This window comes from Falco cherrug, chromosome 9 (genome assembly GCF_023634085.1).
Source record: "Falco cherrug isolate bFalChe1 chromosome 9, bFalChe1.pri, whole genome shotgun sequence".
NCBI lineage: Eukaryota > Metazoa > Chordata > Aves > Falconiformes > Falconidae > Falco > Falco cherrug.
Window position 1 is genome coordinate 29,217,682 of NC_073705.1, and position 18,056 is coordinate 29,235,737.

Consider the following 18,056-nt stretch of genomic DNA (forward strand, 5'->3'; position numbering starts at 1 on the left):
CGGTGCCGGCACCTTGACGCAGTCGACGGGGTACATCACGCAGTGCTCCATAACGCCCGCCACGGCGCCCGCCAGCATGTGCGTAGAGACGGCGGCGCCCTGCGGCAGCGCCTCGTAGTCGGGGGCGGGTGGGGAGCGCGGCTCGGGACTCCGCGCCGCCTCGGGCCCTCCCGGGCCGGCACCGGGACCCGGCTCTGCCTCCGTCTCCGCGCCGCCCCGCCGCGCCCGGCCCGCGCCGCCGCCGCCCATCAGCAGCAGCAGGACGCGGCCCGACTCCGCACCACCCCGCGCGCCGGGGCCCGCGCCCGCCCCCGCGCCCGCCCCCAGCTCCATGGCGCCGCCGCCGCCGCTGCCGCCGCCGCCGCCCCGGCCCCGCGCAGCGCCGCCCCGCCCCGCGCCAGCAGCTCCGCCCCGCCCTGCCGCACCCATTGGCCGCCACCGCCCGTCGCCCACCCCCGCCGCACGCCCATTGGCTCGGCCCGCCGCCCACCGCTCCCGAGCACCACGCTCATTGGCCGCCGCCGCCGCGGCTCGAACGCCGCCACTGGCGGCCGCTCCCTCCGGCGCGCTCGGGCGGGCTGCCAGTTGGCTGCCCGTAGTCCCCGCCCCGCCGACGCGCGCCGCCCATTGGGTACCTCAACTTCTCGCCCCGCCCCGCCGCGCAGCCCATTGGGCGACGGGCCCGCGACCTTTGCCCGCTCTCGGTGCCTCTCTGCAGGGCCGGGGAGCCGCCATTGGCCGCCGCTCCCGCCGCTCCGGCTCTCGGCGCGTGTTGTTTATTTGGGCGCTCCGGATTGGCTGGGCACTGGCGGTAGGCGGTCTCTAGGTGACGTCGTCCGGCGAAGGTCGGACCAGGGAGCAAGAACGAAGCCAGGCGCGCCCTCGGCCGCCTGGGGGCGCCTTCCCGCCCCGAGCCGATTGGGCGCCGCTGCCTCGGGGGGCGGAGCGCCGCCCGGCGGGGCTCGGCTGCGGGGGCCTCTATTGGCCGCGCCGGCGGCTCCTGGTGACGTGGCCGCCGGTGCGGGCGGCGGGTGCCGGCAGCGGGGCGATGCGCGGGCGGGCAGCGGCAGACGCGCATGGCCAGGTGAGCGGGGCCGGCCCGGGGGGCTGGGGCCGGGGCCGACCCGGGGCCGGTGCTGGTGCTGAGCAGTGGCCTCTACCCGTAGGATCGGCGTTTCCTGCCCGTCGTGGCGGTCGGCGGGACCCTGCCCGTGCCCGGGGCCGCGGCAGCGCCTGGCCGCGCTGGGAGCGGCCCTCGCCGTGGGGCTGCTGCTGCTGCTGGCGGCTGCCGCCCCCCGCCGCTGGGCCGCGCCGCCCCGCGCTGCCCGGCGCGACGAGAGGTGAGCGGGGACCGGGGGCTGCCGGGGGACCGGGGAGCTGCCGAGGGACCGGGACTCAGCGTTGCTCGCCGGGTCTGAGGCGCCCTGCCCCGTGTCCCCCCCCGCTCCCCCGGGCCGCAGGTATCTGGCGCGGGCAGAGGAGCTGACGGCCACCGACACGGAGGACCCGGCCCTTAACTACGGGGTGGTCGTCGACTGCGGGAGCAGCGGGTCCCGGGTCTTCGTCTACTTCTGGCCCCCGCACAACGGGAACCCCCACGACCTGCTGGACATCAGGCAGATGAGGGACCGGAGCAGCCGCCCCGTCGTCAAGAAAATTAAGCCAGGTCGGTGCCGCCGGTCTCTGCTGCAGCCCGCGGTGGGGCTGGCCGGCTCACCGCCCCCCTTCCCCGGGCAGGCATCTCGGCAGCGGCCCCCACGCAAGCTACGCCCTACCTGCGCCCGCTGCTTCAGTTCGCCGCAGCCCACATCCCTGCGCAGAAGCACAAGGAAACGCCGCTCTACATCCTGTGCACGGCGGGCATGCGGCTGCTGCCCGAGGGGTGAGCTCCTCTGGCCTCGTCCGGGGTGGCCAGGGACCTGCTGGGATCCCTCAGCCGTGAGAAGCAGGGGGACAGCTTCCCCGTCTTGATCCTTGTGGGAGAATTAGGAATCCGGGGGGGGGGTGTTGGAGAAAGGAAAGGGTGCGTTTTTGGGGCAAGCGGCAAGGGCTGCGGGAGGAGAGTCTGAACACGCTGGGAGGGAGCTGAGAGGAGACGCATTTTACTGAAGCCTCAGATGAATAGATCTAGTTCCTCGTGTCCAAAGTGCAGTGGGTGCAGCAGCAGGACTTGTGGGGCTGGACATGGGGTGTATTGCAGAGGGATTCCTGCTGTCTCTTGTGCTCCCCCAAAGGAGTGTCACTGGTGAAGGTCCTTCAGTGTGTGCCCCTCTCCTGTGCTCTTGCAGGCACCAAGCTGCAATCCTGGAGAACTTGGTGAGAAACGTGCCCCTGGAGTTTGATTTCCTCTTCTCCAAATCACACGCAGAAGTGATCTCGGGGAAACAGGAAGGTAGGAGCTGCCACAAAGCACTGCTTGGTTCCGTTTAGTCTATTGCTGTAATGACCCTTTCTGTCTCATGCAGGTGTCTATGCTTGGATCGGCATCAACTTTGTCCTGGGCCGGTTTGATCATGAGGATGGTGAGTCTGGCTGCTCATAGAGCAGCTGGGAAGGTCTGAGTGCCCCAGCACTGGAGCTAAGAGCAAGCTCTGGAGCAGGCAGTGTCTGCCCCTCTGGTCAGGCAATACCTGATCCAGCCACATGTGTGAAACTCTCCTGAACCTGGAGGGGCACCTGCTCCTGTCACAGGAACAAGTCCCTGTGTCAGGGGAGCACCTGCAGCATTTTGGGAGAAGAACCTGGGAGAGAGGGTTTGTAGCGGTGTTCCTGTGGTGGCTTCCAACAGTGGATGCTTTGGGGGAACCTACAAAGCCGGGGGGCAGCCAGCTCCAAGTGCCAGAACGTGCTGCCCTGCAAGTGGTCCCTGGGGGCTGCTTGCAGGGGTGGAGGAGCCCCATGAGGCTGCTGGGGGGCGTAACGGTGGAAGGGAGGAGATACTGCCCCAGGTCCTACCCATCGCTGACATGCTGCTGTGGGTTGCAGAGGAGGATGTGGTGGTCACTGTAGCGCTGGGGGACCAGGGAGAGTCCCTGGTTCGGAAACGAACGGTTGGGATCCTGGACATGGGGGGTGCCTCCCTGCAGATTGCCTATGAAGTGCCCGACTCTGGAGCCTTCTCCCTGCAGCAGGTGCGTGTCTGGCTGGCCAGCCTTAAGAGCAGCCCCTGCCTTCCCTGGGTCGTTGCTGATCAGGGACCTCTCTGTGTTCCCAGGAGGAGGCTGCGAAGAGCTTGCTGGCAGAATTCAACCTGGGCTGTGATGTGCAGCATACTGGCCACATGTACCGTGTCTATGTCAACACCTTTCTCGGCTTTGGGGGCAATTTTGCTCGGCAGCGCTATGAGGAGCTTGTGCTGAACCAGACCTATGTGCACAACCGGTATTGCTGCCTCACCTAGTGGTGCCCCTGCTGCAGCATTGCAAAATGGGGTGCTGGTTCCTTCAGGCCACCCTCTCCCCCTTGGATTTGCCCCAAGAGCCGCCCGTGGCGATAACAGCTTCTTAGTCACAGTGGCAGCAGCAGATGCCTGGGCTGGCACAGGGTGTGCGGGTGCTGCCCTTCTCCAAGCCCAGCACGCATTATCAGCACTGCAGCTCCCTGCATTCCTCTTCCTTCCCTCGTGGCAGGCTGCGGAGGGGCCCCTCTGGTGGCTTTTGGCTTTTCCTGCTCTGACTTTTCCTGCTCTGACTTTCCCCCTCCTTCTTCAGCACTACTGATTCACTCAGCACATCTTTCCATTGCATCCCAACCTCGAGCTCTCCGTCTCCTGTCTCTCCTTCCCTTCCCAGAGTGCTACGTGAAGCTGTCGCCAGAGGTGGAGAGGTTTGGTGCTCAGGTACTCCTGTGCCAGGAGCAAACCCTGCCTCCAGATCCACAGGGGCTGCACAGGGGCACAGATCCCCGTGAGCTGGGTGGGGTGGGCTGTGCCTTGTTACACCTCGCAGGTGCTTGGGGCACATGGCCACCGGTCAGTGTGACAGCTTTGGCAAGTTTGGCCTTGGCAGGAGGTGGCAGGGTGGGTGCCAGCACTGCTGGGATACAAAGGGGCGCAGCCTGGTCTGGTGCAGGGGGTATATGGATGCAGGGCAGTGCTAGACTGGGCTTCTGGGGGGTGGTACAGGACCTCTTGTGCAATCATCTTTCTTTCCTGGCCTGTTTTCCAGCCTGCATGGCCAGCAGACAGGGCTGAGCCCTGAGACACCCTTCCTGGACCCCTGCCTGCCTGTAGGGTTGGAGGACACGGTGGTGAGGGGCGGGCGAACCCTGTATGTGCGGGGGCGAGGGGACTGGTCAGCCTGTGCAGAGCTGCTGCAGCCCCTCCTGGCTGGGCCCAACAGCAGCCAGGCCTCCCTGGTGGGGGCCTACAAAGCGCCCATCGACTTCAGCAACAGTGAGTTTTATGGCTTCTCTGAGTTCTTCTACTGCACCGAGGACGTGCTGCGCCTGGGCGGCCACTACAGTGCCCCCACCTTCACATCTGCTGCCCAGGTGGGTGCTGCCCCAGCCTGGGGCTGGGGAGCTGCTGTGCTTGCAGCTGGGAGGGAGCAGGGGCTGTTTCACTGCTGAGCCCCAACTCCTTCCCCCAGGAGTACTGCAGCCAGCGATGGCAGGTGTTGACCCAGCGCTTCCGTGGCGGCCTCTACTCTGCGCACGCTGATGAGCACCGGCTGAAGTGAGCAGCTTTGCTGGGCGAGTGCCATGGCTCAACCTCCTGTGGGGGGCTTTCACTGGGGTAAGGGACCACGGTGTAGGTGGCAACATCTGGCTGATGCTCCCGCGTGCCGTGCCTGCAGGTATCAGTGCTTCAAATCGGCCTGGATGTACCAAGTCCTTCACCAGGGCTTCCGCTTCCCCCTGGACTACCCCAGCCTACGCACGGCCCAGCTGGTGTATGACCGGGAGGTGCAGTGGACGCTGGGAGCCATCCTCTACAAGACACGGTTTCTGCCACTCAGGTACCATGGGCTCGCCGATGGCATTGCTTGGATGGAAGGGTGCTTGGGGAGGAGCTGGAGTTACCGTGCTGGGTGAGGGCTTTGCCACCCCCAGTAAGGGGAGTGGGAGTGGCGGTGCAGACCCTGGTAGTACCCCATGGCATCTCACAGCCGGTCCTGACTTTCCACAGGGATCTCCGACAGGAGAGCATCCGGCAAGCACATGCCTCCTGGCTGCGACTCTCTTTTGTCTACAACCATTATCTCTTCTTCGCCTGCATCCTGGTTGTAGTGCTGGCCATAGTCCTCTACCTCCTGCGGCTGCGCCGCATCCACCGCCGGCAGCTGCGCTCGGCCCAGCTCTCCCTGCTCTGGCTGGACAAGGTGGTGGTGCCCCTGGGCCAGGGCAATGGGCCGTGATGCCGGTGAAACCCACCATGCAGTTGCACCAGCAGAACTAGGACTGGCTGACAGCTGGGGCTCTGAGGGCTTGGACTCTTCCCATCTCGACTCTGCGCTCCATCTCCACATCAGAACCAGAGCCTGTGGGCTGAGGCAGCTACAGACACCAGGGCTTTCCCTCTCTGCCTCACCCCAGTGCTAATCTTTGCATTCCCTGGCCTCTGGCCTTTGCCTCAATATGCGGTGTAGAGCAAAGTCCTCTGCTGCCAGCAGGCTCAAGGCTGCAGCCCTGGCAGGTCCCTCAGATAAGCAGGACACTATCATAGATGCGGCCAGCCCACGACTGTGGCCTGAAGCACTGGGCCACCCCATGACTCAGCCACCAGCTGGCAGAGCCAACCTGGTGGGTTGTGCTGTAGCTCGTCACCTGGGACGGCCTTTCTGCGGTCCCTCACAAGCCCAAAGACTGGGAATGGCAGTCAGCTGCGAAGTTACTGCAGGAGCCAGGTGAGCTGAGTCCCACCAACTAGCCGGGCCCCTCTCTGAGCATTCCCTGGGACACGTCCTGCTCTTTGCCATGTCTTCCTGTCCTAGTCAATGTCCCAGGCACAGTCCTGAGGGCTCAGAGGTTGGTTCCTAAGGTACCACCTAACTGAGCTGCCTTTCCTTTCACGCATTTCCTCCTGGGCATGTCTGCCCTGTGGCATCCCATGTTAATCGGGCACTACCACCAAGACATGTCGTTCTCTCCCCTGTGAGTGTGGGCTGGGCCTGCCCATGGGGGAAGCACCTCACTCCAGCCCAGCTCACTGCCCCAGGGCAGGTCTAGGCTGTGGCTGTACACACAGGCACAAGCCTTCCTCCCCTGGGGCTGAAGCCCACCAATGACCCAATGAAGTTTGTCACTTTTTACTTGAACTCAGCTGTTCTCACTCCTGTTGCAATAAAACAACCCCCTTGAGCCATCCAGCACTAGTCTCGTTTTCTAGCAAGTACCTCCCCAGCAGTGACAGCTCCCACCCGGTGGCATGACTGGGGTCCAGTATGTCTTCACAGCGTTGCTTTGTACCACCACGGTGGGACGATGGAGCTGCTTTCTTGCCAGCAGACTGACAGCTGAGCTCAGCTGCAAAGCTAATAGCGGCAAGGGAAGCTCTGATCCAAACTGAACTGTTTGATCCCTGGAGATGGCATCCTTTACTGCCCTCCTCCCTTCTCTTAAGTGGAAAAGCCAGGAGCCCCTGGAAGATGTTGCTCCCTGCCATTTTACCTTATTCCTCATCCCAGTCTTGTGGAGCTGCCTGGGAAAGTGACCACTAAGCTTCCCCAGCTGCTGCATGGCCATGGGGATGGCCTCAGCACAGCTACCTATCACAAGAGAGGCTGGGCAGGTACCCAATTCTCCCTCTAGCACATGCAGTTGCCTACCTGTGATCCTGGTCCGACAGGACAAGTGCACAGGTGGCATCAAGGATAAAACCTTCCATGCACCACTGTGCTGCCAACCACCTGCTCAACAGCTGAGGATGCCAGCCTTGTTCTCATGGTGCAAGAGCACGGTTAGGGGGAAGGGAAGAAGACTGAATAAAGCCAAGACTGTTCCCCAGCCTCAAAGCAGCAATTAACTCAGTCTCCAGCATCACTTACTAGAAAAAGGATTTATTTCCACAACACAAATTTAACACAGACAAATAAATACATACAGGCGAATTGTCTAATAAATAAGGGGAAACATAAAACACAACGCCCTATTCTGTTCTCAGAACCTGAACACAGATTGGGAGGTGGTGGTGATACCTAGACACTACGGCAGCTCCCTCGCTGCTGGGAGGGATGGGAGGAGACATAGCACCTCCCTAATCCCCTCCAGCAGGCTGCCAAACAGAACCCCCTGCCCTGTACCCCAGCACCTCCCTCATCACACCCAGGGGGATCTGCATGCTCCTCTGGTGTCAGCCCTCCCTTCTCCCACTCACAGCTAGAACCTGTCTTAGCAAGGACCACCCCTACTGCAGGGAACTCATCATACTACAGAGGATGCAATGGGCTCCTGCCTTCTCAGAGAGGCAGCCAGTGCCTGAAATGACCACGGATATGGTAACCAGTTGGGCAGCTTGGGCTACGAGCAGGGGGTTCACTCGAGGGGATAGGACTGAGTGTACTGGAGGGAGCAGGGCAAGCACTGCAGGGACAGGATCTGGTGGCACTACACACAGATCTCTCTCAGGATGGTGCTCAGCATCAGTGACTGCAGCACTCTGACAGCTGAGGGGATCTCTCCCTGGTAGCGTGGCTGCTCCCAGGGCAGGGCTTACTAGGACCTTGTCCCAGGGGCACTGCCTGCCATGCTCAGGGCCCCAGCCATCACTGGTCCAGGTTGCAGTGTTCAGGGTACACTGGGGCAGCGGGTCCAGCCTCTGTCCCAGCACCTCTGGGGGCTGCCAGGTACAGGAGGGTAGAGGCTGGAACAGCAGCAAGAGCTGGGGAAGGGAGAAAGGAGAAGTTAGCACCAAACTGCACCCACAAGGGAGCCTCCACAAGTCTAGAGAACCCCCGGGGCAAGTGCTCAGTTTGCTCAGGCCCAGCACAGAGCCAGCCGCTCCACATGGAGACCAGCTGCCCACAACCGCAATGTGCAAAGGCCAAAGCATCTCCCACCCAGCAAAAGCCAGGCTGTAGCTCCCACCCCAGCCAGATATGAGCAGGCAAGCAAGGCCATCTCTGCCACCCCATCCCTCTGCCCACTCACGGTGACAATTCTGGTGGTGGGGGGTCTCTGTTCAGGTGCCGGCCACCGGGGACTGCTCACTCCCAGAGGAATCGCACATACCAGATGGTTTCGTTCTTCAGCTGCGGCCCGAACAGGGGGTTGGCCTGGGCCAGGATGGCGATGAGCCAGCTGCAAAGGGACCCAACCTGCCATCAGCCCGGTAGCATGGGGGCAGGGCCTAGGATGCCCAGACGCTGCCGCCTCAAGGGGGGGGGCTGGCAGAGGGCCTGCTGCCCCGGGGGGTGAATACCCGGGAGGGAAGCAGGCCACGGCCCGGGGGCAGCCCCATTAATTTACGGGCAGGAAGCTAAGCGGCAGCCACCGGTCCCGGCAGGGGGGGTGTACCGAGGCCCGGTCCGCAGTACTCACAAGAGGTAGCAGCACACGGCGGTGGTGATCAGCATCGTGATGATCACCCTGCGGAGACACCGATGTCAGGCCGGGGAGGCCCGGTCCCGGCCCCGCCCCCCCCCGCATCCCTCCGAGTCCCTCACTTACCCACGGTTCGGCCCCTTGGGCACGAACCAGGGGGCGGCGATGCCCACCAGGCCCCAGAAGGCGGAGAAGAGGACGAGCGGCAGCGCGAAGCTGTGCGCCGTCATGGCCGCCGCGCACCGCCAGGCCCCGCCGCCGCCGCCGCACCGGAAGCCGCTGTGCCCACTGCCGCGCGCGCCGCCGAACCCACGGCGCCCTGACGCCACGCCGCCTCCCATTGGCGGAGCCGCGCAGCCGCGCGTACGCCGGCCCGCCGACAGGGGGCGCCACGGGGAGCCTGCCCGCCGCCCGCAACCCGCCCCCCCGCCGCCGCCGGGGCTCCCGTACCCCTCCTCGCCTCACCCCGGAAGGAGGCACCCAGCCAGACACCAGCCGCTCCGTAAAAACGCCTTTATGTTACAAAGTTCGCACTCACACCTGCCGCCGCCGCCTCCCTGCGCGCAGCCCGGCCGGGCGCGCAGCCCACCGTGCACCCGGGGTGTGTGGGGTCTCTGCCGGCTCCGGACCCAGCAGCGCAGCTCCCCCGGGGGTCTCTCCCTCTGTCCGGTTACTTGGGGACCCGCCGGAGCTCGCTCATGAGCCAGAGCGCCATGCTGAGCAGCGCCAGGGAGCCTGACTGGTGTGTGGCGGCCAGTGGCGTGGGGACATACAGCAGCAGGGTGCTGATGCCCAGGCCCACCTGCCGAGAAGGAAGAAGGGGTAAGAGCTGCCGTGGGTGCATCACCGACACACAGCCCTGGCCACAGCCAGGCCTCCCACCCTGGTGTTCAGACTGCACGCAGCTCTCGGCAGCTCCACCCTCACAGCTCCAGGCCCCTGCGGCCAGCACAGAGCCAAGCTGGGGACAGCTCTGTCTTGCAAATATGCTACAAAGGACTACGGGGAGAAAAGTAAAATAGATAGGGGGGAGGAAAAAACAAACCAAACCAAAAGAGAGACAGTACCTGCATATAAGCCACAACCAATAAGGAAGTCACTGCCATTCTGGTCCTGCGAGGGAGTGGGATCTTCCGCGAGAAGAGGTACAGCGCTGTGACAGCAGTGACTGAGGTGATTCCCTACAGAAGGGAAGAGAAACAACCACTCTTCGAGAAAAGTTCAAAGAAAGTGTGTGCAGTGGCCTTTGGCTGCACCTTCCATGCAGCACTCTTTCTTCCACTCTTCATTCTGTGAGCAATATTTAACTGTAGAAATGTGTTAAGGGCCATGACCAAGTCCTGGAATTTCCACACCCACCAGGTTAATGACCCAGAAATGTAACTAGTTATAGAGAGCTCTGTTTTTCTCCAAATTAATGCTTCACCTTCCAACAGCTTTTCCTCATTTCTTCAAGTCATTAGGGATTATTTCTGCTCTCTCCCTATCTGTCACCTTGACAACTGAAGGTGGAAGATGTCATCTAGAAAACTGATCTCATTTTCACCACTTGGCTGTAGTTCGCCAGCATAATCTTGCTGTGCAGGGTCACCCCAGGTGATGCCTCTTCTAAGCCACCTAATCTTCCTTTGCAGTCTTAGCGATGGCTTAGTCCACAGCAGTGCCGACAGTGGTATTTAGTATCTGGATTGCTCTAACTAACCAAGATATTTTCACAGGGTGCTATGGGTGTAAACCAAGTTCAGAAATGCTGGAGGAAGCATTCAATATTGGGATTTCCAAGTTTTATTTCACACAACTTTCCCACACATTTCAATAGCAAGGGCTACCCTGGTCTGTAGCTCACGTTACGGAAAGAGAAGTCACGAAGAAACAAGGTCTGTAACTTGTGCAGGAAGATGTCCTTAAGGAAGGAGACCACATTGAAACTAAGAGTGCTAAACTTCCTCTTTTCTGCAGAAGCAAACTGGTAACATGCTCTCAGGACCTCTGGACACCCTGGATATCACTCAAGCTGACAGAATTACAGCCAAAAGAGAACACCCTGGCTGCAGGAGGCAACAGAGAAGCTGCACAGACATAGCAGGAAGACAGCACTTACCAAGATCCTGTGATCAAACTGTACAGTTGTAGGATTCTCAAAGATATTTCTCAGCACAGGGGAGAAGGCAAGGAGATCATCTGGGATCCAGCGCTCCCCCATTTTGGGGAAGGAATTGTACACAAGGCCAGCATCTAGCCCTGCCACAAAGGCACCTGCAATTCCAGAGCAGAAAATGACTACTAGAGTAGGCAAAGGTGGCACTCCGGGTTGCGCAACTCTGACTCAAGAGCTCAGCTTGACCCTTTCTTTCAGAAACACATACAGAGATCAAACAGCAACAGGCAGGCTGGAAGATGCACCTCTGCTTGCTCAGGAAAGACTGGTAAGGGATGTTCTCAACTGTAAGCTTCCTGGCAGCAACAAAGATTTCCCACAGAACATGATCGGGTTGTTCACAGACCCTGCCAGACTAGGGGAGGAGGGGGAAGGCAGAGAGGAATGAGCTGCAGATGTGACAGCAGAAACAGTCTTACCTGAAAGAGCAGTAAGAAAAATAAGAGCCGTAGTGCCGTGAGCATATTGTCTCAAGCGAAGGAGCTGATGGGTTTCAGGTAACTGTAAAAGTAAGAAGAAAAAAAAAAAAAAAAGAAAAAGAAAAAAACCAAGGCAAAGCATTTCCAGTGCTGTCTGCAGCAGGTAAGAAAAGCCTTCACTGCATATATAGGCTAAGGTGTTGGCCTGTATTTTACAGGAGAAATCTGGACACCACCACACAGCAGTCACACTTCAGTGGTTGCTCAAAACCACGACTATTCAAGTCCAGCCCTGTGCAGAAACTGAAGTGGCCACTGGACAGTTGCTGCCACAAGCCATTTAGCCCAGTCAGACACACCCCTGCCCGAGCTTGCAGAGGCTCTGAGACTCGTCACTTTTGAGCAGAACCACCAAGTCAAAGGAAACGTCCCATAACCAAGAAGTTTACAGAAATGGTATTTTGTAGCACAGTATTAGACCAGAGTCAGGAACAAAGACTAAAACAGAAGTACCATCACCCTCACCCCAGCCCTCTGAATTGACACTACCCTGTGCTTTTGACTCCTGACATGCCATCTGTACCTTGTGTCGTGGAAGCAGCAATGACAGCCCTGTCCACAGGCTAGCAGAGTACAGAACCAGTGCGGAACCGAGATGTGCTGCGAGACGGTACTGACTGACCCTAGGAATGTCGTAGGAGTCTGGCTTCTCTTCCAGCCCGCTCTTTACCATATACCATCCCAGCAGTCCCTGACAAAACAGGAGAGGTGTTATAGCCAGACAGGGCAGCAGCAACTGCATAGACCAGATAAACATTAGGGGCAAAGCAACTTGCTTCTTCCACTTTCAACCAGCTACTAGCACCAACACCCCCCAAGCTTTCACAAATCTCACTGTCTCAACTACACTTAATCAGAAGATATTCACAGAAGATGCTGCTGCTAACCCCTGTGGCTGCAGAGCTTGCTCACCTGGAAGCACACCAGCCCGCAGAGTGCAAGGACGCAGCCCTTCATGGGGCGGCTGAGCCAGCCCTTTCGCCAAAAGTAGGTGGCAGGCAGAATGTATGCCAAACCCACAACACGGCCCCACATACGGTGCGAATACTCCATGTACCAAATGAACTTGAACTCTGTCAGTGTCATGTCATGATTCAGGCTGTTAAAGACAGCAAAAAGAAAGAACTGTTTTATGTAATGCATAGTCCTGTACTGTACTTTACACGACACAGGATCACCTTCCTCAGAGAAAGGAAGCGACAGCAGATGAGCCACAGCCAGACAGGCTTAGCGTGCCTTCCCAGTGATGTTAGAAAACATTTTCCTTCTTACTAGAGGTCCTTGAGTGGTTCAGTCACAGGAGAGATGCTCCCAGCCCACCCTTCTTCCACTTTTGCACGCTCACATTTTAAATTCTGGGAACTTCTGGTACTTCTGGAACTCTGCTTCCCACTCCTGCTGCGTTCTCGGGGGTTTCATCTCTTTCACCAGGTGCCAGTCAACCATTGAAAGGCCTGATTCTGTCAGCCTGGGAGCAGAGACACAATCAGGCACAATTCACTCCCTGACAGCGTGCAAATCTACCAAACTGCAGCAAGAGCTGTTGGCTGCACCAGTCAGCTCTTATGCTCAGTCAGGAACAGGATGGAGCACACGGAGCGAGTGACCAAACAGGCCGAAAGTTACCAGGAACGTGTAAGAGTTACTGCCAGCTGGCACCAACGCGCCATGGCCAGTCTCCCCAGTACTCCCAGCCCTGCCCTACGGTGCCCCTTTGCAGCCAAAAGGTCGCTAAAGGAGCTCTCGCAGCCGTACTCGGGCGGGCTCCGAGCGTGGGGCAGCTGCAGGCCACAGGGGGGGCCTAAGCGGGTCACCAGCGGCGGGGACCGCTGCGTCCTCACGGCCAGAACTGTGAGCCCCCGCAGGGGCCGCGGCTCGGTGCCGCTGGGCTGGGGGTGCCGCGCTCACCTGGTGACGCCGCCCAGCACCACGGCACCAGCCACGGCGCCGCTGCAGACCAGGAGCCATCGCCCCACGGCGGGCGGGGCGGCGGGCGGCGGCGCCTGCTGCAGGAGCCGCCGCTGGAGGCACCGCTGCGTAGGGAGGCGGGAGTGGGCCGGCGGGGCGGCCGCAGGGCCCAGGCCCCGTGCCGGCACCCCCCACCCCTCCGCAGCGCCGCCGGACAGCAGGAGCCGGACACTGCTGCCCGCCGCACGCAGCATCCCGAGTGACCCCGGAAGTGGCGTGCGCCGCCGGAAGCAGGGCGAACACTTCCGGACACACCTGGGCGTCACCATGACAATCCCCGGCACGTGACCGAGAGCCAGCAGCGACCCCCGCGCGCCGCCAGCGCAGGTGAGGGCGCGTGCGAGGCGGGGGCGGGGCCCGGGCAGCGGCGGGGGCGGGGCCGCGGCGGCGGGGGCGGGGCTTGCGCCGCAGCGCGCGAGCGAGGCGCGCCGGCTCTGCCCCCCGCCTCCATCCTCCTGCGCCCGCCCTCGCGCCCGCGGGCGGTGCGGGCCCGGGCCGCGAGAGGCGAGGCCGGAAGCAGGAGCGAGGGGGCGGGGCCAGCGCCGGAAGTGGGGCGGGGCCGCGGCGGAGCGGAGCGGAGCGGGGTGGCCGCCATGGGCGTCGGTTGGCTGACGGTGCCGCTCTCCGCCAGGTATGGACGATGGCTTCCTCATGGAGGTGTGCGTGGACTCGGTGGAGTCCGCCGTCAACGCAGAGCGCGGAGGTAAGGCGCGGGGGAGCGGGCGGCGTGGCGGCGGGCCCCGGCGGGGCCGGTTCTAACGTGTGTCTCTCCAGGTGCCGGCCGGATCGAGCTGTGCGCGGGCCTCGTGGAAGGAGGGACCACGCCGAGCATGGGTGAGCCTCGTCCGCCCGTCCGGGGGCCGCCTGCCCGCCGCCCTTCCCGGGCTCCCTTCCCTTCGCCGCCTCCTGCCAGCCTCGCTTCCCCCTGTCCCGCGTACCCCGCCCCGCTGCCTCGCCGCGGCTGGGTGCTGGGGTGCCGCAGCTGAGTGCTGAGGTGCCTCTTTCCCTGCCCTGCCCAGGACTCCTGCAGGTGGTGAAGCAGTGCGTGCGGGTCCCCGTGTTCGTGATGATCCGACCCCGCGGCGGCGATTTCCTCTACTCGGACCGGGAGGTGGAAGTGATGAAGGCTGATATCCGCCTGGCCAAGCTGCATGGGGCTGACGGGCTGGTGTTTGGAGCCCTCACCGAGGATGGGCGCATCGACACGGAGCTCTGCACGGCGTTGCTGGGTAAGGGTGTCTCTGGTCAGAGGTGCTCTGCTGAGCTCGGTGCCATATCTGTGCTGTGACTGTGGGCATGAGTTCAGTGCTGCTCTGGCTGATGAGGTGGAAAGAACTGTGCAGGGTGTTTTGGTCTGCATGTCTTGTCGTCTCTCTCCACCATCTTCGCTTTCATTTATTGTGATACCTGTGAGACATTAAATCGGTAAAAAGCTTTGCAGACTAAGGGCTGCTACCACCTGGGATGCAATAGCAAAGTCTAAGAACGGTACAAGGTGAGCTGCTTTAGGGGCATCAGTATATTAAGCTTTTGGATTTTCTTTCATTTTCTTTGCCCTTTGTTCTTTTCGTTACATCCTTGCCATAGGTGTCTAGGATATGTCTTTCATGGGCTTTGGCCTCGTGAGTAGCTGGCAGCTCATCTTCGTTTTTTCCTCTAACACACTCAGGAAAGTTAATGGGAGAGAGGTGGAAATATATAAAAGGCTACTGAAGCTGCACTGGAAAATTGTTAGCCCAGACCTCTAATAGGTAGAAAGAAAGACAATTTGTTTCCACATCTTTTCTGTGAGCTACAGCTAAAGCAGGCTGAGCCTTTTCCTGGTGGTGTGGTGCTGAGGTTCTCTCATGAAGATGAATGTGCAGCAGAGAGTGCAGCAAAAGAGAGGGGTCTTGTCAGGATTTGCCTCCAGAGGCAGAAGGATTTCTTTTCATAGAAAAAACTGAGCTTTGCACAGTCAGTCAATAGAGCACCTCTGCTAAAGTTTGCTGTGGTCTGAGAGCAGAAGTTCTAGGTAGCTAAATAAATCACGAAAATCAGCTCTACTGTTTTCAGAGAGCACTGGTCCTGTCCCTTCTCCAGATAGATGATACAAATTCCCTGTTTCCTTCCTGCAGAGAAAGACGTTTCTGGTGGGAATGAGGGTTCTGCATGATCTAGATGAGGTGGGGGATTTTGGTGTTTCTCATAAAAACAAAGATTTGTTGTTTTGTCAAAGGGCAGAAGAACTCTCTCGCAACAACGAGCAGCAGCTGTGTTGTTCCAGCAAGTACCGCAACTCTTTTGAGCTCCCCAGGAATGGCCTGAGAAGCCTTTGTCCTCTTTCATCTCGTGTGCTTTTCTGGTTCTAGCACAAGGGACTCTCTGTGCCAGCCCTGACTGACCGTATGTCTTCTTATTGCAGCGGTGTGTCGTCCCCTGCCAGTTACATTTCACCGAGGTGAGTCACCTGGGACACTGGCCCTGGCAGAGACCAGCCTCTGCCCCGCTGCCAGGGGAAGGTGGGACGGGAAGGGAGCTGATCGTAATGTACTTTGGTGTTTTTCTGGAGGGGGGAAAGCTCTGTGTGCTGTGCAAGAGCAGGCTGTGGCTGTGCTGTTCCCCCAGGAGGGGAAGGGTCCAGGCTTGGTCACTGCCCTGGGTGGAGAGGAGGTGTCTGAGGGCTGAGCATCGTGGCCCTGCCACTGCTGCAAGGGGGACGTTATAGTCAGGAGCTGTGGCTCCCTGTGGGGTTGGCCAGCTGTGAGAAGTAGCCTTCCTATTGTTGTCTCCTGGGCTCCTGAGCCGGCTGGGGGACAGAGCTTGAGCACGATTAGTTGAGTGATTTCTGAGTTGTTGTGTTGGTCTCCCAGCTTTCGACATGGTGCACGACCCTCTGGTGGCACTGGAGACCCTGATTTCTCTGGGGTTTGAGCGGGTATTGACGAGTGGCTGTGACAGCTCAGCACTGGAAGGATTGTCCTTAATTAAGAGGCTTGCGGAACAGGTAAGTGTTCCCAGTGCTCCTCTGGGTTGCTATGGCTGCTTCTGGGCATTGCCTGGGGGCAGCTCCTCTATGATAAACCTATTTCCATAAGGGAACTTCTGTCAAGGAGCGATTGCCCTCCCTCTCTGGCTTGGCCTTGATGTGTATTCTCAAGGCCATGTGGACTAGACCCCAGAGTCTCTTACAGCAAAGACTGATTGGCTTGTTCTTGCCCTCAGTGGGAGGAGGGCATAGGAATTGGTTTCAGCAGCTGGTGTGATTAACCCACACAAACAGCAAAGTGAAGTCCCTGCTGGGGGGGTCTCACAGTTCCTGTTTAGAAAATGCAACGGATATACCTAAGAGGTAGTCAGATGGGATAGAAAGATAGGAGGAAATGGTGTCAAGTTTTCTTAGCTGTAACTGCAAATTCTTTTCCACTTTTTCTTGTAAAACTTGAGTAGTACAAAACAGATGGGTAAGAATGCACGAACTGTAAGCCATGGTGACATCCATGGCTTACGGAAGGCAATGCACATAAGGTTTCTTTGCTGCTCCACAAATGCACGTGTGGCTGTAGTGCTGAGCAATATCACCAACATGTTATTCTTCTTTCAGGCGAAGGGCAGAATTGTGGTGGTGCCAGGTAATGCTTTTTTGTCATCTGTAACAGCTCCTGTAGTCCCTAGCCCCTGCTTCCTGGGCTCTTGCCCTGGGTTACACTGTTTTGATGCACCCGGATCTCCATTGTCCCAAGGGCTGTCTTTTTTTCCCTTCAGTGTAGATACTGTGTTTGTCCCTTAGGGTATAGGGCCCGGGTGATGTCAGGTCTGGGACAGTGCCATCTGGGCTGTGTGTGACATCGGGATTCTTCCCGCCAGGGGGTGGCATCACAGAGCGGAACCTGCAGAGGATTCTGGAAGGCTCTACTGCTTCTGAGTTTCACTGCTCTGCTCGCTCAGCCCGTGACTCAGGGATGAAGTTCAGGTAACTGATTATGTTTTAGCAGAACTGTGAAAGAAAAGCTGGATTAATGTGGACATGAGTTTGTGGAACAGGCATAAATTTCAAACAGCTTCGTGGGTGCTAATTGCACTGTTGTGGTTGGGATCATGATGCCTGGCTCTGTGTTCTGCAGTGTATGAATCTAGCGGCGCTCATCATCTGGACATGAGCTCCGTGCAGAACTGGGTTCTTGGGGCGTTTCTACTGCTACTGCTGCCCCAGGACTTGTGAGTGTACTGGTGTGGCACTTGGGAAGGCAGGTTGAGGTGTAGTTCCTTAGGCGTTTAACACAAGCATGTAGGATTTGGGATGCCTGCAGGATGTGCCAGAGGAGTGAGGGAGGAATGGCTTACATTTGTCCACAGGTCTGCGCTTCGGTTCTGTTGATACTGTTGTTTCTTTGGATTATTCTTGTATTACTGTCTCACCTTTGGTTTGGGTGGCACCAGGAGGTTCTCTGGCTGCTGCTGAGATTAGGGAAGACAGTGGGTTTTTCTTTGTGTGTCTTACTTATCTGTATCACCTGCAGATAGTAACCTGTGGTTTTCCTGACAGAAATCCGAACGTTGCCATGGGAGCGTCCTTCTCGGCCCCTGAATACTCCATAAAGGTGGCAGATGTGGCCAAAGTGCGGACCCTGAATGCAATCGCAAAGAACATTCTGTAGTGGAAGGCACCGTGCTGGGACAAGAGCACTGAGACTCCAGGGTCTTCCCTGCCACATGGACAGATGGGTACTGCTTCCATCCTCAGGCTGCAGAGGATGTGAACTAGGTGATGAAGCCTGACACCTCTTCCCTTGGCTTCCCCTGAATGACCAGTCCCTGGCCTGGAAACTTATGTTGGCCATTTTAAATAAAAGGACTTATTCCCAGGTGTTGCGGCAGCAAGCTGTTCAGCAGTATTTGGGAGGAAGGGAGCTGAGCAAGTAGGGGGACTGAATTGTGTAGCACTGCATGTGATTGTCAAATAAACACTGCAGCTGCCTCCCTCTGCTGTG

The 18,056-nt window shown here is 59.2% G+C and overlaps 4 protein-coding genes across 5 annotated transcripts; 2 read left to right on the forward strand and 2 right to left on the reverse strand.

Moving 5' to 3' along the window:
- Positions 1 to 936: 936 nt before the first annotated feature.
- ENTPD7 (ectonucleoside triphosphate diphosphohydrolase 7) lies at positions 937 to 6,308 on the forward strand. The gene is made up of 12 exons (XM_055719654.1): positions 937 to 1,084; positions 1,167 to 1,340; positions 1,461 to 1,666; positions 1,738 to 1,882; positions 2,289 to 2,392; positions 2,466 to 2,522; positions 2,986 to 3,131; positions 3,215 to 3,381; positions 4,167 to 4,491; positions 4,590 to 4,675; positions 4,797 to 4,958; positions 5,129 to 6,308. The coding sequence occupies exons 1-12, from the start codon at positions 1,077 to 1,079 to the stop codon at positions 5,355 to 5,357; spliced, it is 1,809 nt and encodes a 602-aa protein (XP_055575629.1). The 5' UTR covers positions 937 to 1,076; the 3' UTR covers positions 5,358 to 6,308.
- Positions 6,309 to 6,982: 674 nt separating this feature from the next.
- On the reverse strand, positions 6,983 to 8,891 carry ATP6V0E2 (ATPase H+ transporting V0 subunit e2). Its single transcript, XM_055719659.1, has 4 exons — positions 8,608 to 8,891; positions 8,479 to 8,526; positions 8,089 to 8,238; positions 6,983 to 7,819 (listed from the first exon to the last, which is right to left on the reverse strand). Exons 1-3 carry the CDS (start codon positions 8,820 to 8,822, stop codon positions 8,145 to 8,147), a joined length of 357 nt encoding a protein of 118 aa, XP_055575634.1. The 5' UTR covers positions 8,823 to 8,891; the 3' UTR covers positions 6,983 to 7,819; positions 8,089 to 8,144.
- On the reverse strand, positions 8,151 to 13,355 carry LOC102053156 (cytochrome c oxidase assembly protein COX15 homolog). The gene is made up of 10 exons (XM_055719656.1): positions 13,027 to 13,355; positions 12,464 to 12,586; positions 12,031 to 12,217; positions 11,642 to 11,809; positions 11,059 to 11,140; positions 10,583 to 10,737; positions 9,549 to 9,662; positions 9,020 to 9,283; positions 8,479 to 8,526; positions 8,151 to 8,238 (listed from the first exon to the last, which is right to left on the reverse strand). Exons 1-8 carry the CDS (start codon positions 13,353 to 13,355, stop codon positions 9,152 to 9,154), a joined length of 1,290 nt encoding a protein of 429 aa, XP_055575631.1. The 3' UTR covers positions 8,151 to 8,238; positions 8,479 to 8,526; positions 9,020 to 9,151.
- On the forward strand, positions 13,298 to 18,050 carry CUTC (cutC copper transporter). 2 transcript variants are annotated; one of them, XM_055719658.1, is made up of 9 exons: positions 13,298 to 13,413; positions 13,718 to 13,789; positions 13,861 to 13,920; positions 14,106 to 14,315; positions 15,491 to 15,526; positions 15,939 to 16,072; positions 16,670 to 16,697; positions 16,933 to 17,038; positions 17,612 to 18,050. In XM_055719658.1, exons 2-9 carry the CDS (start codon positions 13,720 to 13,722, stop codon positions 17,721 to 17,723), a joined length of 756 nt encoding a protein of 251 aa, XP_055575633.1. In that variant the 5' UTR covers positions 13,298 to 13,413; positions 13,718 to 13,719; the 3' UTR covers positions 17,724 to 18,050. The 2 variants fall into 2 exon arrangements, with proteins under 2 accessions (XP_055575633.1, XP_055575632.1); XM_055719657.1 differs by lacking the exons at positions 13,298 to 13,413; positions 13,718 to 13,789 and adding an exon at positions 13,647 to 13,717.
- Positions 18,051 to 18,056: the final 6 nt, after the last annotated feature.

What these genes read in the sequence shown, in the direction of transcription:
- ENTPD7 (XM_055719654.1), top strand. An exon ending in ATGCGGCTGCTGCCCGAGGG is followed by an intron (nt 1,883 to 2,288) that starts GTGAGCTCCTCT and finishes GTGCTCTTGCAG; the next exon opens with GCACCAAGCTGCAATCCTGG. An exon ending in CAGACCTATGTGCACAACCG is followed by an intron (nt 3,382 to 4,166) that starts GTATTGCTGCCT and finishes CCTGTTTTCCAG; the next exon opens with CCTGCATGGCCAGCAGACAG.
- ATP6V0E2 (XM_055719659.1), bottom strand. Translation starts at nt 8,822, where the DNA reads ATGGGAGGCGGCGTGGCGTCAGGGCGCCGTGGGTTCGGCGGCGCGCGC. An exon ending in CCCAAGGGGCCGAACCGTGG is followed by an intron (nt 8,527 to 8,607) that starts GTAAGTGAGGGA and finishes GTGTCTCCGCAG; the next exon opens with GGTGATCATCACGATGCTGA. An exon ending in GCCGTGTGCTGCTACCTCTT is followed by an intron (nt 8,239 to 8,478) that starts GTGAGTACTGCG and finishes GTCCCTTTGCAG; the next exon opens with CTGGCTCATCGCCATCCTGG.
- LOC102053156 (XM_055719656.1), bottom strand. Translation starts at nt 13,355, where the DNA reads ATGGTGACGCCCAGGTGTGTCCGGAAGTGTTCGCCCTGCTTCCGGCGG. An exon ending in GTGCTGGGCGGCGTCACCAG is followed by an intron (nt 12,587 to 13,026) that starts GTGAGCGCGGCA and finishes CTCTGCTCCCAG; the next exon opens with GCTGACAGAATCAGGCCTTT. An exon ending in TGCTGCTTCCACGACACAAG is followed by an intron (nt 11,141 to 11,641) that starts GTACAGATGGCA and finishes TTACTTTTACAG; the next exon opens with TTACCTGAAACCCATCAGCT.
- CUTC (XM_055719658.1), top strand. Translation starts at nt 13,720, where the DNA reads ATGGACGATGGCTTCCTCATGGAGGTGTGCGTGGACTCGGTGGAGTCC. An exon ending in GCCAGTTACATTTCACCGAG is followed by an intron (nt 15,527 to 15,938) that starts GTGAGTCACCTG and finishes TTGGTCTCCCAG; the next exon opens with CTTTCGACATGGTGCACGAC. An exon ending in TTAAGAGGCTTGCGGAACAG is followed by an intron (nt 16,073 to 16,669) that starts GTAAGTGTTCCC and finishes TTCTTCTTTCAG; the next exon opens with GCGAAGGGCAGAATTGTGGT.